Source organism: Chroicocephalus ridibundus, chromosome 4, assembly GCF_963924245.1.
Source record: "Chroicocephalus ridibundus chromosome 4, bChrRid1.1, whole genome shotgun sequence".
Lineage (NCBI taxonomy): Eukaryota > Metazoa > Chordata > Aves > Charadriiformes > Laridae > Chroicocephalus > Chroicocephalus ridibundus.
The window spans coordinates 61,879,721-61,904,675 of NC_086287.1; the positions used below are offsets into that span (position 1 = coordinate 61,879,721).

Here is a 24,955-nt window from a genome sequence, read left to right on the forward strand (position 1 = left end):
CTGTGGCATGGGACACCACAGGGGACGCGTCACAATGGGGGGCAGCTATAAAAGGCGCCAGCAGCAGCGCTGCCCCAGTACGGCCTGGGCTAGCGGTGAGTGGGCTGGCGGGGGGAGGCTGGGCTGGACCAGGGCCGGGGCAGAAACGCCGGCCCCCGCGGGGTGGGTTCTCACCCAGCATCGAGGGCCCAGCCACTGGCCCCTGGGCTGGGCACAGGCCTTGCTGCCTCCCCGCTGCCTCGTCCCCTCCCCTGCCTGCCCCCAGCTCCCTCCGGCTCCCATCCCCATTTCCCCCGCCGCCAGCTCCCTCCCTCCCAGCCCCACTGAACCCCTTCTCTCTCTACTCCTACAGGCTATGGCTGCAAAAATGGTCCTCGCCTGGCTTGTGCAAAGCATCTTCCAGCTCCTGCTGGAAGTTTTCCTGTTTGGCAATGAGCGGGATGACAGCAAGCATGAGTGCGTGCAGCGGCATGTGGAGACGACTCAGCTGCTGCAGGAGCATGAGTGGAGCAGCTTGGACTGGGGAGCCCTGGCCTTTGCTGCCTTGCAGCAGTTGCAGTGCTGGGTGATTGCTGACCTGTTCTTCGGGCTCTGCTGCTGGCTCTGGAAAAGGAGCCAACGGCCAGACAGCAGTGATGAAGAGAAGAGCTCCAGCAGCAGCAGCACAGAGCTGGAGGAGGAAGGAAGTGGAGAAGATTCTGATGATGAGGGGCATCCTCTGATGACAAGGATTTTTGCAAAGCGCATCTGGTGTTCAGTGGAGAGCATGGCCTACGGGAGACAGGTGGTGGAAGAGCTGGTGGGCGACGTCCTGGTTGTCTTGCAAGAACGCCTGTCAAATAGTTTCTTCCCGGTGCTGCAGCCAGCCATCGGGGTGGGCAGCACCTTTGCAGGTTGGAGTCCCGCTGGGCATGATGCTGTCTACCGCCTGCTCGTGCCCCTGAAGCCTCCCCATGGCCATGCCTTCCACTTGGAGCTGGGCACCGCAGGGCAGATGCCGGCAAAGAACTGCGTCCGTGTGGAGCTGGAGTGCACCTGCACGAGGGACCAATGTGTGGAGGACATGCTGTGCTTCCTCCACCACCCTGAGGAAGCGCTGCAGAGAAATCTGGATTCCACCCTCCTAAGCACCTTCTGCACCGGCTTCTACCTCGATGCGCAGAAAATTGCCCGCTGGTTTCAGAACTTGGTGATCTCAGCCTGGGGGGAGATGACTCAGTCGCGTCACTACAGTATGGAGATGCTGCCTTCCAGCCGCTCCTGCAAGCTGCAGCTGACAAATGCCTCTGGGAGATCCCTCTTGGTTGAGATGGTGTTTGGGGTGCAGCAAGGCAACTCGGACATTTTCCTCAGCAGCCAGACTACAGAGGCCATCTTCACCCCAAGCACAACTTGGGCAGAGACCTACGCTGTGGCAGAGGCAAAGTTCTTCAGGTGCATGGCCAGGCAGGCCCCGCGTGACACCCTCTACCTCAACTGCCTGCAGCTCTGTGCCAGTATGCTTGTGAGCGCAGGCTTTTCCTCCTATACTTGGAAGACGGTTGTCATGCACCTCCTCAACACCATACCCCCGTCAAGCTGGGGCAGGTGGGACTTCATGATGCGGCTGCAGGATATTATGTGCTACCTGCATGGCTGCTTGGAGGAGAAACGCCTGGACCACTTCTTCTTCGGGAATGAGAACATGCCTGAGGACATCATCTTGCCCGCAGCCTTCCAAGCAGCTGAGCCGATCAACCTCTTCCAGTGCCTGGTGCAGGACCCAGCTGCCCATGCCAAGGCATGGCGTGAGTTTGAGGAACTGCAAGATCGGCTCACAAGACTGCAGGTCTTTGGCGTCTGAAAGGTCTTCACAGACAGAGCTCTGTTTGTGTCCCCTAGACTGCCCGCACCTCTTCGAGAGCATCCCTTCCTTCTGGAAGCTTTATTTTGTACAAAGTTGTCAATAAACGGTGTGTTTGAACAACAGCTGCATCTCTGAGTGAGTTTGCATCAGCTTTTTGGAGAACCCGGGCATAGGGTGCTGGCTGCTCAGCTGCCCCAGAGGTGGGGAGCATTTGCTGAAGAGCTGGTGGGGTGGGCTCTGGTTGCACTGATTCCCTAGCTAAGGCTCCCCCTCCCGCGTTGGGGCAATGGGAATAATTTGTCACCCTCCACAGCTGGGCACATTGCCTGTGTGGCTCCGCAAGGAGGGAGCCTGACGTGGCTTCCTTGGGAGCCATACACAAAGCAAGCCCTGGGAGCGCCATAGCATTGCCCTCGGGTGACCCCAGCGAGGTGGGAATGACGCGGGCCGAGTGGGGAGCCCTTTGCACGGGGGACAAGTGCCACGACGGCAGAGCGGGGCCCTGGCGGCTCTGGCTCCTGTACCAGCATGAGACTCATGCTCCACACCCTCTCGTCACCTCATGCTCAGGTTCCCACCACTTGAACACAGGAGACTTAACACATGCAGCAAGGTTAAAGAAAGCTTTTGAGATGCCTCCAATTCCAGGCATGCACTGGCGAAGTCCGTGCCACGGTTTTGAGAAGCAGTGGCCTGGGGGCAGCTGTGTGGCAGGAGAGCTGCACTCATCCCTGCCTTTGGGACACCTCTAGTGGAAATCCAAGGATGGTCTGTGGGTGAAGATTTGCTAGACCTTCAGTAATTGCCACATCAAAAGAACTGCCTACGTTGAAAGAAGGCTAAAGAGGCCCAACGGATGCCCGGTGCCCATGAGCCCAAGGGACGCGGCTTTTCCGGGCTCTGCGAGGGCCGTGCTGTTTTAAAACCAACTCTTGCCTTTTATCACAGCAGACCTAGTTGGGGCCAGCTCTGCTGTCTGTCTCTCCTGGCCCCGGGCTCTGAGCTTCTCCTCCGAGCCCAATCTGAGAGCAAAATGCCAGCTCCTCTCAGAAGCACCGCCCCAGGGTGTAGCCAGAGGTGCAGCGAGTCACTGAGTGTCTGCCCAAGCCATCGCTGCCCGTGGTACACTGCTGATGTGCCTTCTAGGGCAGCGGCCACCTTCACCACTGGCTTGGATCAACGAGCCACCCGAACCGGCAGTCTGTGCTGTCGCCATGAAGCTCCGTGCTGGAACTCAGTCGCGTTGGGGGCAACTCGTCCCGCAGACGGGGTTCAGCCACTGAAAGCCGGCCACAGCGTGGAAGATACTGCTTCGCAAGGGTCTCTGCACAACACACACAGTTCCCTCCGCTGCCGGGAGATCTCAGGCTTGCGAGATAGCCTTGGCGTGTTTGAGGGCGTTTCTGTGCTCCTGACACCCTTGGGCTGTGCGTGGGAGGGACTGGCAGGTCGGCTCGGCTGGTGCCGGCTGTCCCCGTGGCAACTTGCAACCCTGGGAAGTGTTCAGAAACCTCCACAACTGGCCCGTGCCAAGCCAGAAGAGAGGCTGGGATGCAAAGTATAGACTTTCAAGAGTAATTCTTGATTCATGCGTATGAGGTCTCCCATTCAAATTGGCGCACCCTGAATGCGGTTATACACAAGGTTCTTCTGCCTTTCTCTGGTGGTGAGCTACAACATGGTTTGACGAATCCCTGCTCAACACACGCATACTACAATTTACAAAGCAGCTCTAATTCTGTGGCCATCACCATCCATCTCCTTCTGTCTTGATCTGAACCACCCTGGGGCAGGTCTGGCTACAGCTCCTTCTCTCTGATGCCAGACAAGGGGAGAGTTTCACAGAGGTGGTAGAGGGGCTAGGAGGCAGACATGAAAGTCCGGGACTGGAGAATCCAGGGCAGGGGATGGGACGGGATCTCAAGGAGCAAGCAAAGCATCCACGGGCCACAATGCCCCATTCTATGTTTGCTAAGGGTTTGGGGGTGCTTCTGTGATGGTGTGCTCCCCGCCAGGTGCCAACCGGACCTTTATCTCCCATGTCGCCGTGGAGACCAGCTTCAGTGCAGGTAAGGCCTCACTGGGGAAGGGGATCGCGGCGGATAAGGCCGGCAAAGGGCTCTTTTGAGGGCTCTTTCGAGGGCTCTTTCGAGGGCTCTTGTAGCCAGGAAAGGCGGCTAGCTCGTGCCGAAACCGGCAGCTCGGGGGCGGGCTGCTGACGGGGCAGGGGCAGAGTCAGCGTCACACGCGGCAGCTCTAAACGGGCGGTCCCGGAGCGCAGCGGCCTGCTGCTGCGCACCCAGCACGCGGGTAGCCTACGTGGGTCACCCAGGGCGGCACCGCAGTGCGAGCGAACGAACAAGGTAAGCAGAAGCTGGGCAACCACAAGCAGAGGAACATCGGCGTGCAAGGGCACCGGCTCAGGGCGCGAGGGAAGCAAACAGCAGAGATCCTCCATCTCCCGGTACGAGAAAAGAACATGGCCGCAAAACAGTCAAAAGCTTCTGCGAGGAAAAACATGGGAACTCAGACTGAGCTCCTCTGCAAGCATGTGGCTGTGCAGGTCTCGGGCTGTAATGAATGCCTGAGTCTGGCACTGCTCCCACAGGGTTCCAGGGACACTGTGTGCATACGGTGCGATCAAGTAAATGATCTGCTCAAGAAGGTGGTTGAACTGAAGGAAGAGGTAGAAAGGTTAAGAAGTATTAGGAACTATGAAAACGAAATAGATTGGTGGAGCCATACCCTGAGGCAAAGGCAGCAGGAAGAGGCTCTATCAGAAGTGGATGACCCACTTCCCTCCTGTCACCAGGCAGAAGGAGAGGACTCAAGGGATAAGGGGGAGTGGTGTCAGATCCCTCCTCGGAGAGGTAAGCGAAACCTCTCACGGCCTCCGTCACCATCCCAACTGCCCTTACGTAATAGGTATGAGGCTCTGGAAATTGAGGACCAGGCGATTGAGGATGGAGGAGCTGATCCATCCAGTGAAATGCACAGTGCTCGTCACTCACCCCCACGCCTCAGGACGTCCTCAACAAAGAAAGAAAGAAGGGTTATTGTAGTAGGTGACTCCCTTCTGAGAGGAACAGAGGGTCCTATCTGTAGACCGGACCCATCCCACAGGGAAGTCAGCTGCCTCCCTGGGGCCAGAATTAAGGACATACGGAGGAAACTCCCTTCCCTGGTCCAGTCATCAGATTACTATCCGCTACTGATATTTCAGGTAGGCAGTGACGAAGTAGGTACCAGAAGTCTGAGGGCAATGAAGAATGACTTTAGGGCCCTGGGACGGCTGGTTAAGGGATCGGGAGCACAAATAGTGTTCTCCTCTATCCCATCATTTGCAGGGGTAGACGAGGGGATAAATAGGAGGAGCCAGCAAATTAACTCCTGGCTCCGCGACTGGTGCGTCCGGCAGGACTTTGGCTTTTTTGAACATGGGCTGATCTACAGGAAACCAGGCATGCTGGCATCAGGCGGGGGAAGCCTAACCCGAAGGGGAAGAAAGAGACTGGGACAAGAATTAGCAGGGCTTATCCATAAGGCTTTAAACTAGGTTTGATGGGGGATGGGGACGAAACCAGGATCACAAAAGTGGTGCCTGGGAGCAACATAGCAGTGCTCATGGGTATAAGTGACAGCAAGGTCTTGCAGCCTGCCTCAGCGATGGTGGGGGATAGTGAATTGTGTGGCAGCATAGACGCAAGGAGTAGTGATAATTTGGTAACTACGGTAGTGTCCGAGAATGACCAGGTGCAAATCAGGGCCTGTCCCCCCAAGAAAGTGGCAGGACAATTAACCCAACTGAAGTGCATCTACACTAATGCACGCAGCATGGGGAATAAGCAGGACGAGCTGGAGGCCATCGTGCAGCAGGGAAGCTATGATGTAGTCGCCATCACAGAAACGTGGTGGGATGACTCACATAGCTATAGTGCTGCCATGGATGCCTATAGGCTCTTCAGGAAGGATAGGCAAGCAAGGAGAGGCGGGGGTGTGGCCCTGTATGTTAAGGAGTGTTACGAATGCTTTGAACTTAATGATGGTGATAATGGGGTTGAGTGTTTATGGGTAAGAATCAGGGGCAGGGCTAACAAGGCGGATATTGTAGTAGGAGTCTGTTATAGACCGCCCAATCAGGATGAGGAGGCAGATGAAATATTCTATAAACGGCTGGGAGAAGTCTCAAGATCGCGAGCTCTTGTCCTCGTGGGGGACTTCAATTTGCCGGACATCTGCTGGGAATACAATACAGCAGGGAGGGAACAGTCTAGAAGGTTCCTGGAATGTGCTGGGGATAACTTCCTGACACAGCTAGTGAGAGAGCCAACTAGGGAAGGTGCCCTGCTGGATCTGTTGTTTGTAAATAGGGAAGGTCTTGTGGGCGATGTGAAGGTTGGAGGCTGTCTTGGGAACAGTGACCATGAAATGATAGAGTTTTCAATTCTGCGAGAAGCAAGGAGAGGGGTCAGCAGAACTGCTACCTTGGACTTCCGGAGGGCGGACTTTGGGCTTTTCAGGAGCCTGGTTGACAAAGTCCCCTGGGAGGCAGTCCTCCAGGGCAAAGGAGCCCAGGAAGCCTGGATGATTTTCAAGAAGGAAGTCTTAAAGGCGCAGGAGCAGGCTGTCCCCATGTGCCAGAAGACAAGCCGTCGGGGAAAAAGGCCGGCCTGGCTAAACAGGGAGCTAGTGTTACAACTTCGGGAAAAAAAGAGGATCTATGGCCTCTGGAAGGAAGGGCAGGCCACTCAAGACGACTACAAAGAGGTAGTTAAGCTATGTAGGGAAAAAATCAGGAGGGCTAAAGCCCAGCTGGAGCTAAACCTGGCTTCTGTTGTCAAGGACAACAAAAAAAGCTTCTATAAATATATCAGCAATAGGAAGAGGACTAAGGATTATCTCTGTCCTCTAGTAGATGGGGCCGGCAACATAGTGACCAAGGATGAGGAAAAGGCTGAGGTACTTAATGAAGTCTTTGCCTCAGTCTTCAGCAGTAGGACCAGTTGTTCCCTGAGCACCCAGACCCCTGAACTAGAAGACAGGGATGGGGAGCAGAATGAAGCCCCTCTAATCCAAAGGAAAATGGTGAGGGACCTGCTTCAGCACCTGGAGGTGAACAAATCTATGGGGCCGGATGGGATCCACCCAAGGGTATTGAAAGAGCTGGCGGAGGTGCTCGCCGGGCCACTTGGTATCATTTATGAGCAGTCCTGGACAACCGGGGAGGTCCCAGCTGACTGGAGGTTAGCAAATGTGACACCCATCCACAAGAAGGGCCGGAAGGAGGATCCGGGGAACTACAGGCCAGTCAGTCTGACCTCGGTGCCTGGGAAGGTCATGGAACAGATCCTCCTCAGTGCCATTACACGGCACATGCAGGAGAACAGGGTGATCAGGCCCAGTCAGCATGGGTTTGTGAAGGGCAGGTCATGCCTATCAAACCTAATATCCTTCTATGATAAGGTGACCCACTTAGTGGATGAGGGAAAAGCTGTGGATGTTATCTACTTGGATTTTTGCAAAGCTTTTGACACTGTTTCCCACAGCATTCTCCTGGAGAAACTGGCTGCTCATGGCCTGGACAGGTGTACTCTTCGCTGGGTAAAAAACTGGCTGGATGGCCGTGCCCAGAGAGTGGTGGTAAATGGAGTTAAATCCAGTTGGTGTCCGGTCACAAGTGGTGTCCCCCAGGGCTCGGTGCTGGGGCCGGTTCTCTTTAATATCTTTATCAATGATCTGGATGAAGGGATTGAATGCACCCTCAGTAAGTTCGCAGATGACACTAAACTGGGCGGGCGTGTTGATCTGCTTGAGGGTAGGTTAGCTCTGCAGAGGGATCTGGACAGGCTGGACCAATGGGCTGTGACCAATGGTATGAGGTTCAACAAGGCCAAGTGCCGGGTCCTGCACTTGGGTCACAACAACCCCATGCAGTGCTACAGGATTGGGGCAGAATGGCTTGAAAGCAGCTCGACAGAAAAGGACTTGGGAGTGTTGGTTGACAGCCGGCTGAATATGAGCCAGCAGTGTGCCCAGGTGGCCAAGAAGGCCAACAGCATCCTAGCCTGTATCAGGAATAGTGTGGTGAGCCGGACTAGGGAAGTGATCATCCCCCTGTACTCGGCACTGGTGAGGCCCCACCTCGAGTACTGCGTTCAGTTTTGGGCCCCTCGCTACAAGAGGGACATTGAGGTGTTGGAGCGTGTCCAGAGAAGGGCTACAAAGCTGGTGAGGGGTCTGGAGGACAAACCTTATGAAGAACGACTGAGGGAGCTGGGGTTGTTTAGCCTGGAGAAGAGGAGGCTGAGGGGAGACCTTATCACCCTCTACAACTACCTGAAAGGAGGTTGTAGAGAGATGGGGGCTGACCTCTTCTCCCTGGTGACAAGTGATAGGACGAGGGGAAACGGGTTCAAGTTACGTCAGGGGAGGTTTAGATTGGATATTAGGAGACATTTTTTCACTGAAAGGGTTATTAAAGATTGGAATAGGCTGCCCAGGGAGGTAGTGGATTCACCATCTCTGGAGGTGTTTAAAAAAAGGGTAGATGGGGCACTGAGGGACATGGTTTAGAAGTGGCTCTTGTCAGGGTAGGCTAAAGGTTGGACTCGATGATCTTAAAGGTCCCTTCCAACCTCAACAATTCTATGATTCTATGATTCTATGTCCCTGCCCAAGAGATAACCAGCCGTGGTGGTCACAGTGGGTGCACCTGGTCGTGATGGCGGCATCCAGGGCTCAAAGGTGGTTTTGGGGAGTCCGATAACAACACAATAGCCAAGGGCAAACTTGAGCAATGCCGGTACTGTGGCCAATGTGCAAATAGGACTAGAGCGCAAGCATCTTACCCCTGTAACTAGTCAACAGCCCAGGAGCCCTTGGAGCTCTCCTGCATGGCAGCAGGCTACCTTGAGTAGGGACGCCTCTCAAGATTACTTCTCAAGATGCAGATTCCTTGCCACAACAGATCCTGGGTAAGTGACTAATAGCATGCTAAACTTTGAGATCGTAGCTAAGTCATGGAAAGGACTGATTGCGCAGGTATCATCCTGTAGACATAAACCCTTGAGCAAGCCTGGGACTAGCACTGGATCCAGCTGCCCCTGGACTCCTCTCTGAGAAGGAGTCTGGAAAGCAAGAGGGTCCTCTCTGAACCTCCTGACTCAACGGGAGGCTCTCCCTCACAGTTCTGACTGACCCTGCCCTCCATGCAGTAAATGACCGATTGCACCTCACCATCCAATCCTCTTAAAACACACTCACATTTACTACAAAAAGCTGTCACTGAGCCGGGGGGGTGCCCAAGGGCGGGGCTGGCTGCCGGCCTGTGATGCGCTCTGTGGCATGGGACACCACAGGGGACGCGTCACAATGGGGGGCAGCTATAAAAGGCGCCAGCAGCAGCGCTGCCCCAGTACGGCCTGGGCTAGCGGTGAGTGGGCTGGCGGGGGGAGGCTGGGCTGGACCAGGGCCGGGGCAGAAACGCCGGCCCCCGCGGGGTGGGTTCTCACCCAGCATCGAGGGCCCAGCCACTGGCCCCTGGGCTGGGCATAGGCCTTGCTGCCTCCCCGCTGCCTCGTCCCCTCCCCTGCCTGCCCCCATCTTCCTCCGGCTCCCATCCCCATTTCCCCCGCCGCCAGCTCCCTCCCTCCCAGCCCCACTGAACCCCTTCTCTCTCTACTCCTACAGGCTATGGCTGCAAAAATGGTCCTCGCCTGGCTTGTGCAAAGCATCTTCCAGCTCCTGCTGGAAGTTTTCCTGTTTGGCAATGAGCGGGATGACAGCAAGCATGAGTGCGTGCAGCGGCATGTGGAGACGACTCAGCTGCTGCAGGAGCATGAGTGGAGCAGCTTGGACTGGGGAGCCCTGGCCTTTGCTGCCTTGCAGCAGTTGCAGTGCTGGGCGATTGCTGACCTGTTCTTCGGGCTCTGCTGCTGGCTCTGGAAAAGGAGCCAACGGCCAGACAGCAGTGATGAAGAGAAGAGCTCCAGCAGCAGCAGCACAGAGCTGGAGGAGGAAGGAAGTGGAGAAGATTCTGATGATGAGGGGCATCCTCTGATGACAAGGATTTTTGCAAAGCGCATCTGGTGTTCAGTGGAGAGCATGGCCTACGGGAGACAGGTGGTGGAAGAGCTGGTGGGCGACGTCCTGGTTGTCTTGCAAGAACGCCTGTCAAATAGTTTCTTCCCGGTGCTGCAGCCAGCCATCGGGGTGGGCAGCACCTTTGCAGGTTGGAGTCCTGCTGGGCATGATGCTGTCTACCGCCTGCTCGTGCCCCTGAAGCCTCCCCATGGCCATGCCTTCCACTTGGAGCTGGGCACCGCAGGGCAGATGCCGGCAAAGAACTGCGTCCGTGTGGAGCTGGAGTGCACCTGCACGAGGGACCAATGTGTGGAGGACATGCTGTGCTTCCTCCACCACCCTGAGGAAGCGCTGCAGAGAAATCTGGATTCCACCCTCCTAAGCACCTTCTGCACCGGCTTCTACCTCGATGCGCAGAAAATTGCCCGCTGGTTTCAGAACTTGGTGATCTCAGCCTGGGGGGAGATGACTCAGTCGCGTCACTACAGTATGGAGATGCTGCCTTCCAGCCGCTCCTGCAAGCTGCAGCTGACAAATGCCTCTGGGAGATCCCTCTTGGTTGAGATGGTGTTTGGGGTGCAGCAAGGCAACTCGGACATTTTCCTCAGCAGCCAGACTACAGAGGCCATCTTCACCCCAAGCACAACTTGGGCAGAGACCTACGCTGTGGCAGAGGCAAAGTTCTTCAGGTGCATGGCCAGGCAGGCCCCGCGTGACACCCTCTACCTCAACTGCCTGCAGCTCTGTGCCAGTATGCTTGTGAGCGCAGGCTTTTCCTCCTATACTTGGAAGACGGTTGTCATGCACCTCCTCAACACCATACCCCCGTCAAGCTGGGGCAGGTGGGACTTCATGATGCGGCTGCAGGATATTATGTGCTACCTGCATGGCTGCTTGGAGGAGAAACGCCTGGACCACTTCTTCTTCGGGAATGAGAACATGCCTGAGGACATCATCTTGCCCGCAGCCTTCCAAGCAGCTGAGCCGATCAACCTCTTCCAGTGCCTGGTGCAGGACCCAGCTGCCCATGCCAAGGCATGGCGTGAGTTTGAGGAACTGCAAGATCGGCTCACAAGACTGCAGGTCTTTGGCGTCTGAAAGGTCTTCACAGACAGAGCTCTGTTTGTGTCCCCTAGACTGCCCGCACCTCTTCGAGAGCATCCCTTCCTTCTGGAAGCTTTATTTTGTACAAAGTTGTCAATAAACGGTGTGTTTGAACAACAGCTGCATCTCTGAGTGAGTTTGCATCAGCTTTTTGGAGAACCCGGGCATAGGGTGCTGGCTGCTCAGCTGCCCCAGAGGTGGGGAGCATTTGCTGAAGAGCTGGTGGGGTGGGCTCTGGTTGCACTGATTCCCTAGCTAAGGCTCCCCCTCCCGCGTTGGGGCAATGGGAATAATTTGTCACCCTCCACAGCTGGGCACATTGCCTGTGTGGCTCCGCAAGGAGGGAGCCTGACGTGGCTTCCTTGGGAGCCATACACAAAGCAAGCCCTGGGAGCGCCATAGCATTGCCCTCGGGTGACCCCAGCGAGGTGGGAATGACGCGGGCCGAGTGGGGAGCCCTTTGCACGGGGGACAAGTGCCACGACGGCAGAGCGGGGCCCTGGCGGCTCTGGCTCCTGTACCAGCATGAGACTCATGCTCCACACCCTCTCGTCACCTCATGCTCAGGTTCCCACCACTTGAACACAGGAGACTTAACACATGCAGCAAGGTTAAAGAAAGCTTTTGAGATGCCTCCAATTCCAGGCATGCACTGGCGAAGTCCGTGCCACGGTTTTGAGAAGCAGTGGCCTGGGGGCAGCTGTGTGGCAGGAGAGCTGCACTCATCCCTGCCTTTGGGACACCTCTAGTGGAAATCCAAGGATGGTCTGTGGGTGAAGATTTGCTAGACCTTCAGTAATTGCCACATCAAAAGAACTGCCTACGTTGAAAGAAGGCTAAAGAGGCCCAACGGATGCCCGGTGCCCATGAGCCCAAGGGACGCGGCTTTTCCGGGCTCTGCGAGGGCCGTGCTGTTTTAAAACCAACTCTTGCCTTTTATCACAGCAGACCTAGTTGGGGCCAGCTCTGCTGTCTGTCTCTCCTGGCCCCGGGCTCTGAGCTTCTCCTCCGAGCCCAATCTGAGAGCAAAATGCCAGCTCCTCTCAGAAGCACCGCCCCAGGGTGTAGCGAGAGGTGCAGCGAGTCACTGAGTGTCTGCCCAAGCCATCGCTGCCCGTGGTACACTGCTGATGTGCCTTCTAGGGCAGCGGCCACCTTCACCACTGGCTTGGATCAACGAGCCACCCGAACCGGCAGTCTGTGCTGTCGCCATGAAGCTCCGTGCTGGAACTCAGTCGCGTTGGGGGCAACTCGTCCCGCAGACGGGGTTCAGCCACTGAAAGCCGGCCACAGCGTGGGAGATACTGCTTCGCAAGGGTCTCTGCACAACACACACAGTTCCCTCCGCTGCCGGGAGATCTCAGGCTTGCGAGATAGCCTTGGCGTGTTTGAGGGCGTTTCTGTGCTCCTGACACCCTTGGGCTGTGCGTGGGAGGGACTGGCAGGTCGGCTCGGCTGGTGCCGGCTGTCCCCGTGGCAACTTGCAACCCTGGGAAGTGTTCAGAAACCTCCACAACTGGCCCGTGCCAAGCCAGGAGAGAGGCTGGGATGCAAAGTATAGACTTTCAAGAGTAATTCTTGATTCATGCGTATGAGGTCTCCCATTCAAATTGGCGCACCCTGAATGCGGTTATACACAAGGTTCTTCTGCCTTTCTCTGGTGGTGAGCTACAACATGGTTTGACGAATCCCTGCTCAACACACGCATACTACAATTTACAAAGCAGCTCTAATTCTGTGGCCATCACCATCCATCTCCTTCTGTCTTGATCTGAACCACCCTGGGGCAGGTCTGGCTACAGCTCCTTCTCTCTGATGCCAGACAAGGGGAGAGTTTCACAGAGGTGGTAGAGGGGCTAGGAGGCAGACATGAAAGTCCGGGACTGGAGAATCCAGGGCAGGGGATGGGACGGGATCTCAAGGAGCAAGCAAAGCATCCACGGGCCACAATGCCCCATTTTATGTTTCCTAAGGGTTTGGGGGTGCTTCTGTGATGGTGTGCTCCCCGCCAGGTGCCAACCGGACCTTTATCTCCCATGTCCCTGCCCAAGAGATAACCAGCTGTGGTGGTCACAGTGGGTGCACCTGGTCGTGATGGCGGCATCCAGGGCTCAAAGGTGGTTTTGGGGAGTCCGATAACAACACAATAGCCAAGGGCAAACTTGAGCAATGCCGGTACTGTGGCCAATGTGCAAATAGGACTAGAGCGCAAGCATCTTACCCCTGTAACTAGTCAACAGCCCAGGAGCCCTTGGAGCTCTCCTGCATGGCAGCAGGCTACCTTGAGTAGGGACGCCTCTCAAGATTACTTCTCAAGATGCAGATTCCTTGCCACAACAGATCCTGGGTAAGTGACTAATAGCATGCTAAACTTTGAGATCGTAGCTAAGTCACGGAAAGGACTGATTGCGCAGGTATCATCCTGTAGACATAAACCCTTGAGCAAGCCTGGGACTAGCACTGGATCCAGCTGCCCCTGGACTCCTCTCTGAGAAGGAGTCTGGAAAGCAAGAGGGTCCTCTCTGAACCTCCTGACTCAACGGGAGGCTCTCCCTCACAGTTCTGACTGACCCTGCCCTCCATGCAGTAAATGACCGATTGCACCTCACCATCCAATCCTCTTAAAACACACTCACATTTACTACAAAAAGCTGTCACTGAGCCGGGGTGGGGGGTGCCCAAGGGCGAGGCTGGCTGCCGGCCTGTGATGCGCTCTGTGGCATGGGACACCACAGGGGACGCGTCACAATGGGGGGCAGCTATAAAAGGCGCCAGCAGCAGCGCTGCCCCAGTACGGCCTGGGCTAGCGGTGAGTGGGCTGGCGGGGGGAGGCTGGGCTGGACCAGGGCCGGGGCAGAAACGCCGGCCCCCGCGGGGTGGGTTCTCACCCAGCATCGAGGGCCCAGCCACTGGCCCCTGGGCTGGGCATAGGCCTTGCTGCCTCCCCGCTGCCTCGTCCCCTCCCCTGCCTGCCCCCATCTTCCTCCGGCTCCCATCCCCATTTCCCCCGCCGCCAGCTCCCTCCCTCCCAGCCCCACTGAACCCCTTCTCTCTCTACTCCTACAGGCTATGGCTGCAAAAATGGTCCTCGCCTGGCTTGTGCAAAGCATCTTCCAGCTCCTGCTGGAAGTTTTCCTGTTTGGCAATGAGCGGGATGACAGCAAGCATGAGTGCGTGCAGCGGCATGTGGAGACGACTCAGCTGCTGCAGGAGCATGAGTGGAGCAGCTTGGACTGGGGAGCCCTGGCCTTTGCTGCCTTGCAGCAGTTGCAGTGCTGGGTGATTGCTGACCTGTTCTTCGGGCTCTGCTGCTGGCTCTGGAAAAGGAGCCAACGGCCAGACAGCAGTGATGAAGAGAAGAGCTCCAGCAGCAGCAGCACAGAGCTGGAGGAGGAAGGAAGTGGAGAAGATTCTGATGATGAGGGGCATCCTCTGATGACAAGGATTTTTGCAAAGCGCATCTGGTGTTCAGTGGAGAGCATGGCCTACGGGAGACAGGTGGTGGAAGAGCTGGTGGGCGACGTCCTGGTTGTCTTGCAAGAACGCCTGTCAAATAGTTTCTTCCCGGTGCTGCAGCCAGCCATCGGGGTGGGCAGCACCTTTGCAGGTTGGAGTCCTGCTGGGCATGATGCTGTCTACCGCCTGCTCGTGCCCCTGAAGCCTCCCCATGGCCATGCCTTCCACTTGGAGCTGGGCACCGCAGGGCAGATGCCGGCAAAGAACTGCGTCCGTGTGGAGCTGGAGTGCACCTGCACGAGGGACCAATGTGTGGAGGACATGCTGTGCTTCCTCCACCACCCTGAGGAAGCGCTGCAGAGAAATCTGGATTCCACCCTCCTAAGCACCTTCTGCACCGGCTTCTACCTCGATGCGCAGAAAATTGCCCGCTGGTTTCAGAACTTGGTGATCTCAGCCTGGGGGGAGATGACTCAGTCGCGTCACTACAGTATGGAGATGCTGCCTTCCAGCCGCTCCTGCAAGCTGCAGCTGACAAATGCCTCTGGGAGATCCCTCTTGGTTGAGATGGTGTTTGGGGTGCAGCAAGGCAACTCGGACATTTTCCTCAGCAGCCAGACTACAGAGGCCATCTTCACCCCAAGCACAACTTGGGCAGAGACCTACGCTGTGGCAGAGGCAAAGTTCTTCAGGTGCATGGCCAGGCAGGCCCCGCGTGACACCCTCTACCTCAACTGCCTGCAGCTCTGTGCCAGTATGCTTGTGAGCGCAGGCTTTTCCTCCTATACTTGGAAGACGGTTGTCATGCACCTCCTCAACACCATACCCCCGTCAAGCTGGGGCAGGTGGGACTTCATGATGCGGCTGCAGGATATTATGTGCTACCTGCATGGCTGCTTGGAGGAGAAACGCCTGGACCACTTCTTCTTCGGGAATGAGAACATGCCTGAGGACATCATCTTGCCCGCAGCCTTCCAAGCAGCTGAGCCGATCAACCTCTTCCAGTGCCTGGTGCAGGACCCAGCTGCCCATGCCAAGGCATGGCGTGAGTTTGAGGAACTGCAAGATCGGCTCACAAGACTGCAGGTCTTTGGCGTCTGAAAGGTCTTCACAGACAGAGCTCTGTTTGTGTCCCCTAGACTGCCCGCACCTCTTCGAGAGCATCCCTTCCTTCTGGAAGCTTTATTTTGTACAAAGTTGTCAATAAATGGTGTGTTTGAACAACAGCTGCATCTCTGAGTGAGTTTGCATCAGCTTTTTGGAGAACCCGGGCATAGGGTGCTGGCTGCTCAGCTGCCCCAGAGGTGGGGAGCATTTGCTGAAGAGCTGGTGGGGTGGGCTCTGGTTGCACTGATTCCCTAGCTAAGGCTCCCCCTCCCGCGTTGGGGCAATGGGAATAATTTGTCACCCTCCACAGCTGGGCACATTGCCTGTGTGGCTCCGCAAGGAGGGAGCCTGACGTGGCTTCCTTGGGAGCCATACACAAAGCAAGCCCTGGGAGCGCCATAGCATTGCCCTCGGGTGACCCCAGCGAGGTGGGAATGACGCGGGCCGAGTGGGGAGCCCTTTGCACAGGGGACAAGTGCCACGACGGCAGAGCGGGGCCCTGGCGGCTCTGGCTCCTGTACCAGCATGAGACTCATGCTCCACACCCTCTCGTCACCTCATGCTCAGGTTCCCACCACTTGAACACAGGAGACTTAACACATGCAGCAAGGTTAAAGAAAGCTTTTGAGATGCCTCCAATTCCAGGCATGCACTGGCGAAGTCCGTGCCACGGTTTTGAGAAGCAGTGGCCTGGGGGCAGCTGTGTGGCAGGAGAGCTGCACTCATCCCTGCCTTTGGGACACCTCTAGTGGAAATCCAAGGATGGTCTGTGGGTGAAGATTTGCTAGACCTTCAGTAATTGCCACATCAAAAGAACTGCCTACGTTGAAAGAAGGCTAAAGAGGCCCAACGGATGCCCGGTGCCCATGAGCCCAAGGGACGCGGCTTTTCCGGGCTCTGCGAGGGCCGTGCTGTTTTAAAACCAACTCTTGCCTTTTATCACAGCAGACCTAGTTGGGGCCAGCTCTGCTGTCTGTCTCTCCTGGCCCCGGGCTCTGAGCTTCTCCTCCGAGCCCAATCTGAGAGCAAAATGCCAGCTCCTCTCAGAAGCACCGCCCCAGGGTGTAGCCAGAGGTGCAGCGAGTCACTGAGTGTCTGCCCAAGCCATCGCTGCCTGTGGTACACTGCTGATGTGCCTTCTAGGGCAGCGGCCACCTTCACCACTGGCTTGGATCAACGAGCCACCCGAACCGGCAGTCTGTGCTGTCGCCATGAAGCTCCGTGCTGGAACTCAGTCGCGTTGGGGGCAACTCGTCCCGCAGACGGGGTTCAGCCACTGAAAGCCGGCCACAGCGTGGGAGATACTGCTTCGCAAGGGTCTCTGCACAACACACACAGTTCCCTCCGCTGCCGGGAGATCTCAGGCTTGCGAGATAGCCTTGGCGTGTTTGAGGGCGTTTCTGTGCTCCTGACACCCTTGGGCTGTGCGTGGGAGGGACTGGCAGGTCGGCTCGGCTGGTGCCGGCTGTCCCCGTGGCAACTTGCAACCCTGGGAAGTGTTCAGAAACCTCCACAACTGGCCCGTGCCAAGCCAGAAGAGAGGCTGGGATGCAAAGTATAGACTTTCAAGAGTAATTCTTGATTCATGCGTATGAGGTCTCCCATTCAAATTGGCGCACCCTGAATGCGGTTATACACAAGGTTCTTCTGCCTTTCTCTGGTGGTGAGCTACAACATGGTTTGACGAATCCCTGCTCAACACACGCATACTACAATTTACAAAGCAGCTCTAATTCTGTGGCCATCACCATCCATCTCCTTCTGTCTTGATCTGAACCACCCTGGGGCAGGTCTGGCTACAGCTCCTTCTCTCTGATGCCAGACAAGGGGAGAGTTTCACAGAGGTGGTAGAGGGGCTAGGAGGCAGACATGAAAGTCCGGGACTGGAGAATCCAGGGCAGGGGATGGGACGGGATCTCAAGGAGCAAGCAAAGCATCCACGGGCCACAATGCCCCATTTTATGTTTGCTAAGGGTTTGGGGGTGCTTCTGTGATGGTGTGCTCCCCGCCAGGTGCCAACCGGACCTTTATCTCCCATGTCCCTGCCCAAGAGATAACCAGCTGTGGTGGTCACAGTGGGTGCACCTGGTCGTGATGGCGGCATCCAGGGCTCAAAGGTGGTTTTGGGGAGTCCGATAACAACACAATAGCCAAGGGCAAACTTGAGCAATGCCGGTACTGTGGCCAATGTGCAAATAGGACTAGAGCGCAAGCATCTTACCCCTGTAACTAGTCAACAGCCCAGGAGCCCTTGGAGCTCTCCTGCATGGCAGCAGGCTACCTTGAGTAGGGACGCCTCTCAAGATTACTTCTCAAGATGCAGATTCCTTGCCACAACAGATCCTGGGTAAGTGACTAATAGCATGCTAAACTTTGAGATCGTAGCTAAGTCACGGAAAGGACTGATTGCGCAGGTATCATCCTGTAGACATAAACCCTTGAGCAAGCCTGGGACTAGCACTGGATCCAGCTGCCCCTGGACTCCTCTCTGAGAAGGAGTCTGGAAAGCAAGAGGGTCCTCTCTGAACCTCCTGACTCAACGGGAGGCTCTCCCTCACAGTTCTGACTGACCCTGCCCTCCATGCAGTAAATGACCGATTGCACCTCACCATCCAATCCTCTTAAAACACACTCACATTTACTACAAAAAGCTGTCACTGAGCCGGGGTCGGGGGTGCCCAAGGGCGGGGCTGGCTGCCGGCCTGTGATGCGCTCTGTGGCATGGGACACCACAGGGGACGCGTCACAATGGGGGGCAGCTATAAAAGGCGCCAGCAGCAGCGCTGCCCCAGTACGGCCTGGGCTAGCGGTGAGTGGGCTGGCGGGGGGAGGCTGGGCTGGACCAGGGCTGGGGCAGAAACGCCGGCCCCCGCGGGGTGGGTTCTCACCCAGCATCGAGGGCCCAGCCACTGGCCCCTGGGCTGGGCACAGGCCTTGCTGCCTCCCCGCTGCCTCGTCCCCTCCCCTGCCTGCCCCCAGCTCCCTCCGGCTCCCATCCCCATTTCCCCCGCCGCCAGCTCCCTCCCTCCCAGCCCCACTGAACCCCTTCTCTCTCTACTCCTACAGGCTATGGCTGCAAAAATGGTCCTCGCCTGGCTTGTGCAAAGCATCTTCCAGCTCCTGCTGGAAGTTTTCCTGTTTGGCAATGAGCGGGATGACAGCAAGCATGAGTGCGTGCAGCGGCATGTGGAGACGACTCAGCTGCTGCAGGAGCATGAGTGGAGCAGCTTGGACTGGGGAGCCCTGGCCTTTGCTGCCTTGCAGCAGTTGCAGTGCTGGGTGATTGCTGACCTGTTCTTCGGGCTCTGCTGCTGGCTCTGGAAAAGGAGCCAACGGCCAGACAGCAGTGATGAAGAGAAGAGCTCCAGCAGCAGCAGCACAGAGCTGGAGGAGGAAGGAAGTGGAGAAGATTCTGATGATGAGGGGCATCCTCTGATGACAAGGATTTTTGCAAAGCGCATCTGGTGTTCAGTGGAGAGCATGGCCTACGGGAGACAGGTGGTGGAAGAGCTGGTGGGCGACGTCCTGGTTGTCTTGCAAGAACGCCTGTCAAATAGTTTCTTCCCGGTGCTGCAGCCAGCCATCGGGGTGGGCAGCACCTTTGCAGGTTGGAGTCCCGCTGGGCATGATGCTGTCTACCGCCTGCTCGTGCCCCTGAAGCCTCCCCATGGCCATGCCTTCCACTTGGAGCTGGGCACCGCAGGGCAGATGCCGGCAAAGAACTGCGTCCGTGTGGAGCTGGAGTGCACCTGCACGAGGGACCAATGTGTGGAGGACATGCTGTGCTTCCTCCACCACCCTGAGGAAGCGCTGCAGAGAAATCTGGATTCCACCCTCCTAAGCACCTTCTGCACCGGCTTCTACCTCGATGCGCAGAAAATTGCCCGCTGGTTTCAGAACTTGGTGATCTCAGCCTGGGGGGAGATGACTCAGTCGCGTCACTACAGTATGGAGATGCTGCCTTCCAGCCGCTCCTGCAAGCTGCAGCTGACAAATGCCTCTGGGAGATCCCTCTTGGTTGAGATGGTGTTTGGGGTGCAGCAAGGCAACTCGGACATTTTCCTCAGCAGCCAGACTACAGAGGCCATCTTCACCCCAAGCACAACTTGGGCAGAGACCTACGCTGTGGCAGAGGCAAAGTTCTTCAGGTGCATGGCCAGGCAGGCCCCGCGTGACACCCTCCACCTCAACTGCCTGCAGCTCTGTGCCAGTATGCTTGTGAGCGCAGGCTTTTCCTCCTATACTTGGAAGACGGTTGTCATGCACCTCCTCAACACCATACCCCCGTCAAGCTGGGGCAGGTGGGACTTCATGATGCGGCTGCAGGATATTATGTGCTACCTGCATGGCTGCTTGGAGGAGAAACGCCTGGACCACTTCTTCTTCGGGAATGAGAACATGCCTGAGGACATCATCTTGCCCGCAGCCTTCCAAGCAGCTGAGCCGATCAACCTCTTCCAGTGCCTGGTGCAGGACCCAGCTGCCCATGCCAAGGCATGGCGTGAGTTTGAGGAACTGCAAGATCGGCTCACAAGACTGCAGGTCTTTGGCGTCTGAAAGGTCTTCACAGACAGAGCTCTGTTTGTGTCCCCTAGACTGCCCGCACCTCTTCGAGAGCATCCCTTCCTTCTGGAAGCTTTATTTTGTACAAAGTTGTCAATAAATGGTGTGTTTGAACAACAGCTGCATCTCTGAGTGAGTTTGCATCAGCTTTTTGGAGAACCCGGGCATAGGGTGCTGGCTGCTCAGCTGCCCCAGAGGTGGGGAGCATTTGCTGAAGAGCTGGTGGGGTGGGCTCTGGTTGCACTGATTCCCTAGCTAAGGCTCCCCCTCCCGCGTTGGGGCAATGGGAATAATTTGTCACCCTCCACAGCTGGGCACATTGCCTGTGTGGCTCCGCAAGGAGGGAGCCTGACGTGGCTTCCTTGGGAGCCATACACAAAGCAAGCCCTGGGAGCGCCATAGCATTGCCCTCGGGTGACCCCAGCGAGGTGGGAATGACGCGGGCCGAGTGGGGAGCCCTTTGCACGGGGGACAAGTGCCACGACGGCAGAGCGGGGCCCTGGCGGCTCTGGCTCCTGTACCAGCATGAGACTCATGCTCCACACCCTCTCGTCACCTCATGCTCAGGTTCCCACCACTTGAACACAGGAGACTTAACACATGCAGCAAGGTTAAAGAAAGCTTTTGAGATGCCTCCAATTCCAGGCATGCACTGGCGAAGTCCGTGCCACGGTTTTGAGAAGCAGTGGCCTGGGGGCAGCTGTGTGGCAGGAGAGCTGCACTCATCCCTGCCTTTGGGACACCTCTAGTGGAAATCCAAGGATGGTCTGTGGGTGAAGATTTGCTAGACCTTCAGTAATTGCCACATCAAAAGAACTGCCTACGTTGAAAGAAGGCTAAAGAGGCCCAACGGATGCCCGGTGCCCATGAGCCCAAGGGACGCGGCTTTTCCGGGCTCTGCGAGGGCCGTGCTGTTTTAAAACCAACTCTTGCCTTTTATCACAGCAGACCTAGTTGGGGCCAGCTCTGCTGTCTGTCTCTCCTGGCCCCGGGCTCTGAGCTTCTCCTCCGAGCCCAATCTGAGAGCAAAATGCCAGCTCCTCTCAGAAGCACCGCCCCAGGGTGTAGCCAGAGGTGCAGCGAGTCACTGAGTGTCTGCCCAAGCCATCGCTGCCCGTGGTACACTGCTGATGTGCCTTCTAGGGCAGCGGCCACCTTCACCACTGGCTTGGATCAACGAGCCACCCGAACCGGCAGTCTGTGCTGTCGCCATGAAGCTCCGTGCTGGAACTCAGTCGCGTTGGGGGCAACTCGTCCCGCAGACGGGGTTCAGCCACTGAAAGCCGGCCACAGCGTGGAAGATACTGCTTCGCAAGGGTCTCTGCACAACACACACAGTTCCCTCCGCTGCCGGGAGATCTCAGGCTTGCGAGATAGCCTTGGCGTGTTTGAGGGCGTTTCTGTGCTCCTGACACCCTTGGGCTGTGCGTGGGAGGGACTGGCAGGTCGGCTCGGCTGGTGCCGGCTGTCCCCGTGGCAACTTGCAACCCTGGGAAGTGTTCAGAAACCTCCACAACTGGCCCGTGCCAAGCCAGAAGAGAGGCTGGGATGCAAAGTATAGACTTTCAAGAGTAATTCTTGATTCATGCGTATGAGGTCTCCCATTCAAATTGGCGCACCCTGAATGCGGTTATACACAAGGTTCTTCTGCCTTTCTCTGGTGGTGAGCTACAACATGGTTTGACGAATCCCTGCTCAACACACGCATACTACAATTTACAAAGCAGCTCTAATTCTGTGGCCATCACCATCCATCTCCTTCTGTCTTGATCTGAACCACCCTGGGGCAGGTCTGGCTACAGCTCCTTCTCTCTGATGCCAGACAAGGGGAGAGTTTCACAGAGGTGGTAGAGGGGCTAGGAGGCAGACATGAAAGTCCGGGACTGGAGAATCCAGGGCAGGGGATGGGACGGGATCTCAAGGAGCAAGCAAAGCATCCACGGGCCACAATGCCCCATTTTATGTTTGCTAAGGGTTTGGGGGTGCTTCTGTGATGGTGTGCTCCCCGCCAGGTGCCAACCGGACCTTTATCTCCCATGTCCCTGCCCAAGAGATAACCAGCTGTGGTGGTCACAGTGGGTGCACCTGGTCGTGATGGCGGCATCCAGGGCTCAAAGGTGGTTTTGGGGAGTCCGATAACAACACAATAGCCAAGGGCAAACTTGAGCAATGCCGGTACTGTGGCCAATGTGCAAATAGGACTAGAGCGCAAGCATCTTACCCCTGTAACTAGTCAACAGCCCAGGAGCCCTTGGAGCTCTCCTGCATGGCAGCAGGCTACCTTGAGTAGGGACGCCTCTCAAGATTACTTCTCAAGATGCAGATTCCTTGCCACAACAGATCCTGGGTAAGTGACTAATAGCATGCTAAACTTTGAGATCGTAGCTAAGTCACGGAAAGGACTGATTGCGCAGGTATCATCCTGTAGACATAAACCCTTGAGCAAGCCTGGGACTAGCACTGGATCCAGCTGCCCCTGGACTCCTCTCTGAGAAGGAGTCTGGAAAGCAAGAGGGTCCTCTCTGAACCTCCTGACTCAACGGGAGGCTCTCCCTCACAGTTCTGACTGACCCTGCCCTCCATGCAGTAAATGACCGATTGCACCTCACCATCCAATCCTCTTAAAACACACTCACATTTACTACAAAAAGCTGTCACTGAGCCGGGGTGGGGGGTGCCAAGGGCGGGGCTGGCTGCCGGCCTGTGATGCGCTCTGTGGCATGGGACACCACAGGGGACGCGTCACAATGGGGGGCAGCTATAAAAGGCGCCAGCAGCAGCGCTGCCCCAGTACGGCCTGGGCTAGCGGTGAGTGGGCTGGCGGGGGGAGGCTGGGCTGGACCAGGGCTGGGGCAGAAACGCCGGCCCCCGCGGGGTGGGTTCTCACCCAGCATCGAGGGCCCAGCCACTGGCCCCTGGGCTGGGCACAGGCCTTGCTGCCTCCCCGCTGCCTCGTCCCCTCCCCTGCCTGCCCCCAGCTCCCTCCGGCTCCCATCCCCATTTCCCCCGCCGCCAGCTCCCTCCCTCCCAGCCCCACTGAACCCCTTCTCTCTCTACTCCTACAGGCTATGGCTGCAAAAATGGTCCTCGCCTGGCTTGTGCAAAGCATCTTCCAGCTCCTGCTGGAAGTTTTCCTGTTTGGCAATGAGCGGGATGACAGCAAGCATGAGTGCGTGCAGCGGCATGTGGAGACGACTCAGCTGCTGCAGGAGCATGAGTGGAGCAGCTTGGACTGGGGAGCCCTGGCCTTTGCTGCCTTGCAGCAGTTGCAGTGCTGGGCGATTGCTGACCTGTTCTTCGGGCTCTGCTGCTGGCTCTGGAAAAGGAGCCAACGGCCAGACAGCAGTGATGAAGAGAAGAGCTCCAGCAGCAGCAGCACAGAGCTGGAGGAGGAAGGAAGTGGAGAAGATTCTGATGATGAGGGGCATCCTCTGATGACAAGGATTTTTGCAAAGCGCATCTGGTGTTCAGTGGAGAGCATGGCCTACGGGAGACAGGTGGTGGAAGAGCTGGTGGGCGACGTCCTGGTTGTCTTGCAAGAACGCCTGTCAAATAGTTTCTTCCCGGTGCTGCAGCCAGCCATCGGGGTGGGCAGCACCTTTGCAGGTTGGAGTCCTGCTGGGCATGATGCTGTCTACCGCCTGCTCGTGCCCCTGAAGCCTCCCCATGGCCATGCCTTCCACTTGGAGCTGGGCACCGCAGGGCAGATGCCGGCAAAGAACTGCGTCCGTGTGGAGCTGGAGTGCACCTGCACGAGGGACCAATGTGTGGAGGACATGCTGTGCTTCCTCCACCACCCTGAGGAAGCGCTGCAGAGAAATCTGGATTCCACCCTCCTAAGCACCTTCTGCACCGGCTTCTACCTCGATGCGCAGAAAATTGCCCGCTGGTTTCAGAACTTGGTGATCTCAGCCTGGGGGGAGATGACTCAGTCGCGTCACTACAGTATGGAGATGCTGCCTTCCAGCCGCTCCTGCAAGCTGCAGCTGACAAATGCCTCTGGGAGATCCCTCTTGGTTGAGATGGTGTTTGGGGTGCAGCAAGGCAACTCGGACATTTTCCTCAGCAGCCAGACTACAGAGGCCATCTTCACCCCAAGCACAACTTGGGCAGAGACCTACGCTGTGGCAGAGGCAAAGTTCTTCAGGTGCATGGCCAGGCAGGCCCCGCGTGACACCCTCTACCTCAACTGCCTGCAGCTCTGTGCCAGTATGCTTGTGAGCGCAGGCTTTTCCTCCTATACTTGGAAGACGGTTGTCATGCACCTCCTCAACACCATACCCCCGTCAAGCTGGGGCAGGTGGGACTTCATGATGCGGCTGCAGGATATTATGTGCTACCTGCATGGCTGCTTGGAGGAGAAACGCCTGGACCACTTCTTCTTCGGGAATGAGAACATGCCTGAGGACATCATCTTGCCCGCAGCCTTCCAAGCAGCTGAGCCGATCAACCTCTTCCAGTGCCTGGTGCAGGACCCAGCTGCCCATGCCAAGGCATGGCGTGAGTTTGAGGAACTGCAAGATCGGCTCACAAGACTGCAGGTCTTTGGCGTCTGAAAGGTCTTCACAGACAGAGCTCTGTTTGTGTCCCCTAGACTGCCCGCACCTCTTCGAGAGCATCCCTTCCTTCTGGAAGCTTTATTTTGTACAAAGTTGTCAATAAATGGTGTGTTTGAACAACAGCTGCATCTCTGAGTGAGTTTGCATCAGCTTTTTGGAGAACCCGGGCATAGGGTGCTGGCTGCTCAGCTGCCCCAGAGGTGGGGAGCATTTGCTGAAGAGCTGGTGGGGTGGGCTC

The 24,955-nt window shown here is 56.8% G+C and overlaps 5 protein-coding genes across 5 annotated transcripts; all 5 read left to right on the top strand.

Annotated features, from left to right (window-relative positions):
* Positions 1-355: 355 nt before the first annotated feature.
* Positions 356-1,843, top strand: LOC134514835 (inositol 1,4,5-trisphosphate receptor-interacting protein-like 1). The gene has a single exon (XM_063333151.1). The coding sequence runs from the start codon at positions 356-358 to the stop codon at positions 1,841-1,843; it is 1,488 nt and encodes a 495-aa protein (XP_063189221.1).
* A 7,022-nt stretch (positions 1,844-8,865) lies between these two features.
* On the top strand, positions 8,866-11,026 carry LOC134514836 (inositol 1,4,5-trisphosphate receptor-interacting protein-like 1). Its single transcript, XM_063333152.1, has 2 exons — positions 8,866-8,887; positions 9,600-11,026. The coding sequence occupies exons 1-2, from the start codon at positions 8,866-8,868 to the stop codon at positions 11,024-11,026; spliced, it is 1,449 nt and encodes a 482-aa protein (XP_063189222.1).
* A 3,075-nt stretch (positions 11,027-14,101) lies between these two features.
* LOC134514837 (inositol 1,4,5-trisphosphate receptor-interacting protein-like 1) lies at positions 14,102-15,589 on the top strand. The gene has a single exon (XM_063333154.1). The coding sequence runs from the start codon at positions 14,102-14,104 to the stop codon at positions 15,587-15,589; it is 1,488 nt and encodes a 495-aa protein (XP_063189224.1).
* A 3,075-nt stretch (positions 15,590-18,664) lies between these two features.
* Positions 18,665-20,152, top strand: LOC134514838 (inositol 1,4,5-trisphosphate receptor-interacting protein-like 1). Its single transcript, XM_063333155.1, has one exon. It carries the CDS (start codon positions 18,665-18,667, stop codon positions 20,150-20,152), a length of 1,488 nt encoding a protein of 495 aa, XP_063189225.1.
* A 2,369-nt stretch (positions 20,153-22,521) lies between these two features.
* Positions 22,522-24,714, top strand: LOC134514839 (inositol 1,4,5-trisphosphate receptor-interacting protein-like 1). Its single transcript, XM_063333156.1, has 2 exons — positions 22,522-22,582; positions 23,288-24,714. Exons 1-2 carry the CDS (start codon positions 22,522-22,524, stop codon positions 24,712-24,714), a joined length of 1,488 nt encoding a protein of 495 aa, XP_063189226.1.
* The last annotated feature ends 241 nt before the right edge of the window (positions 24,715-24,955 follow it).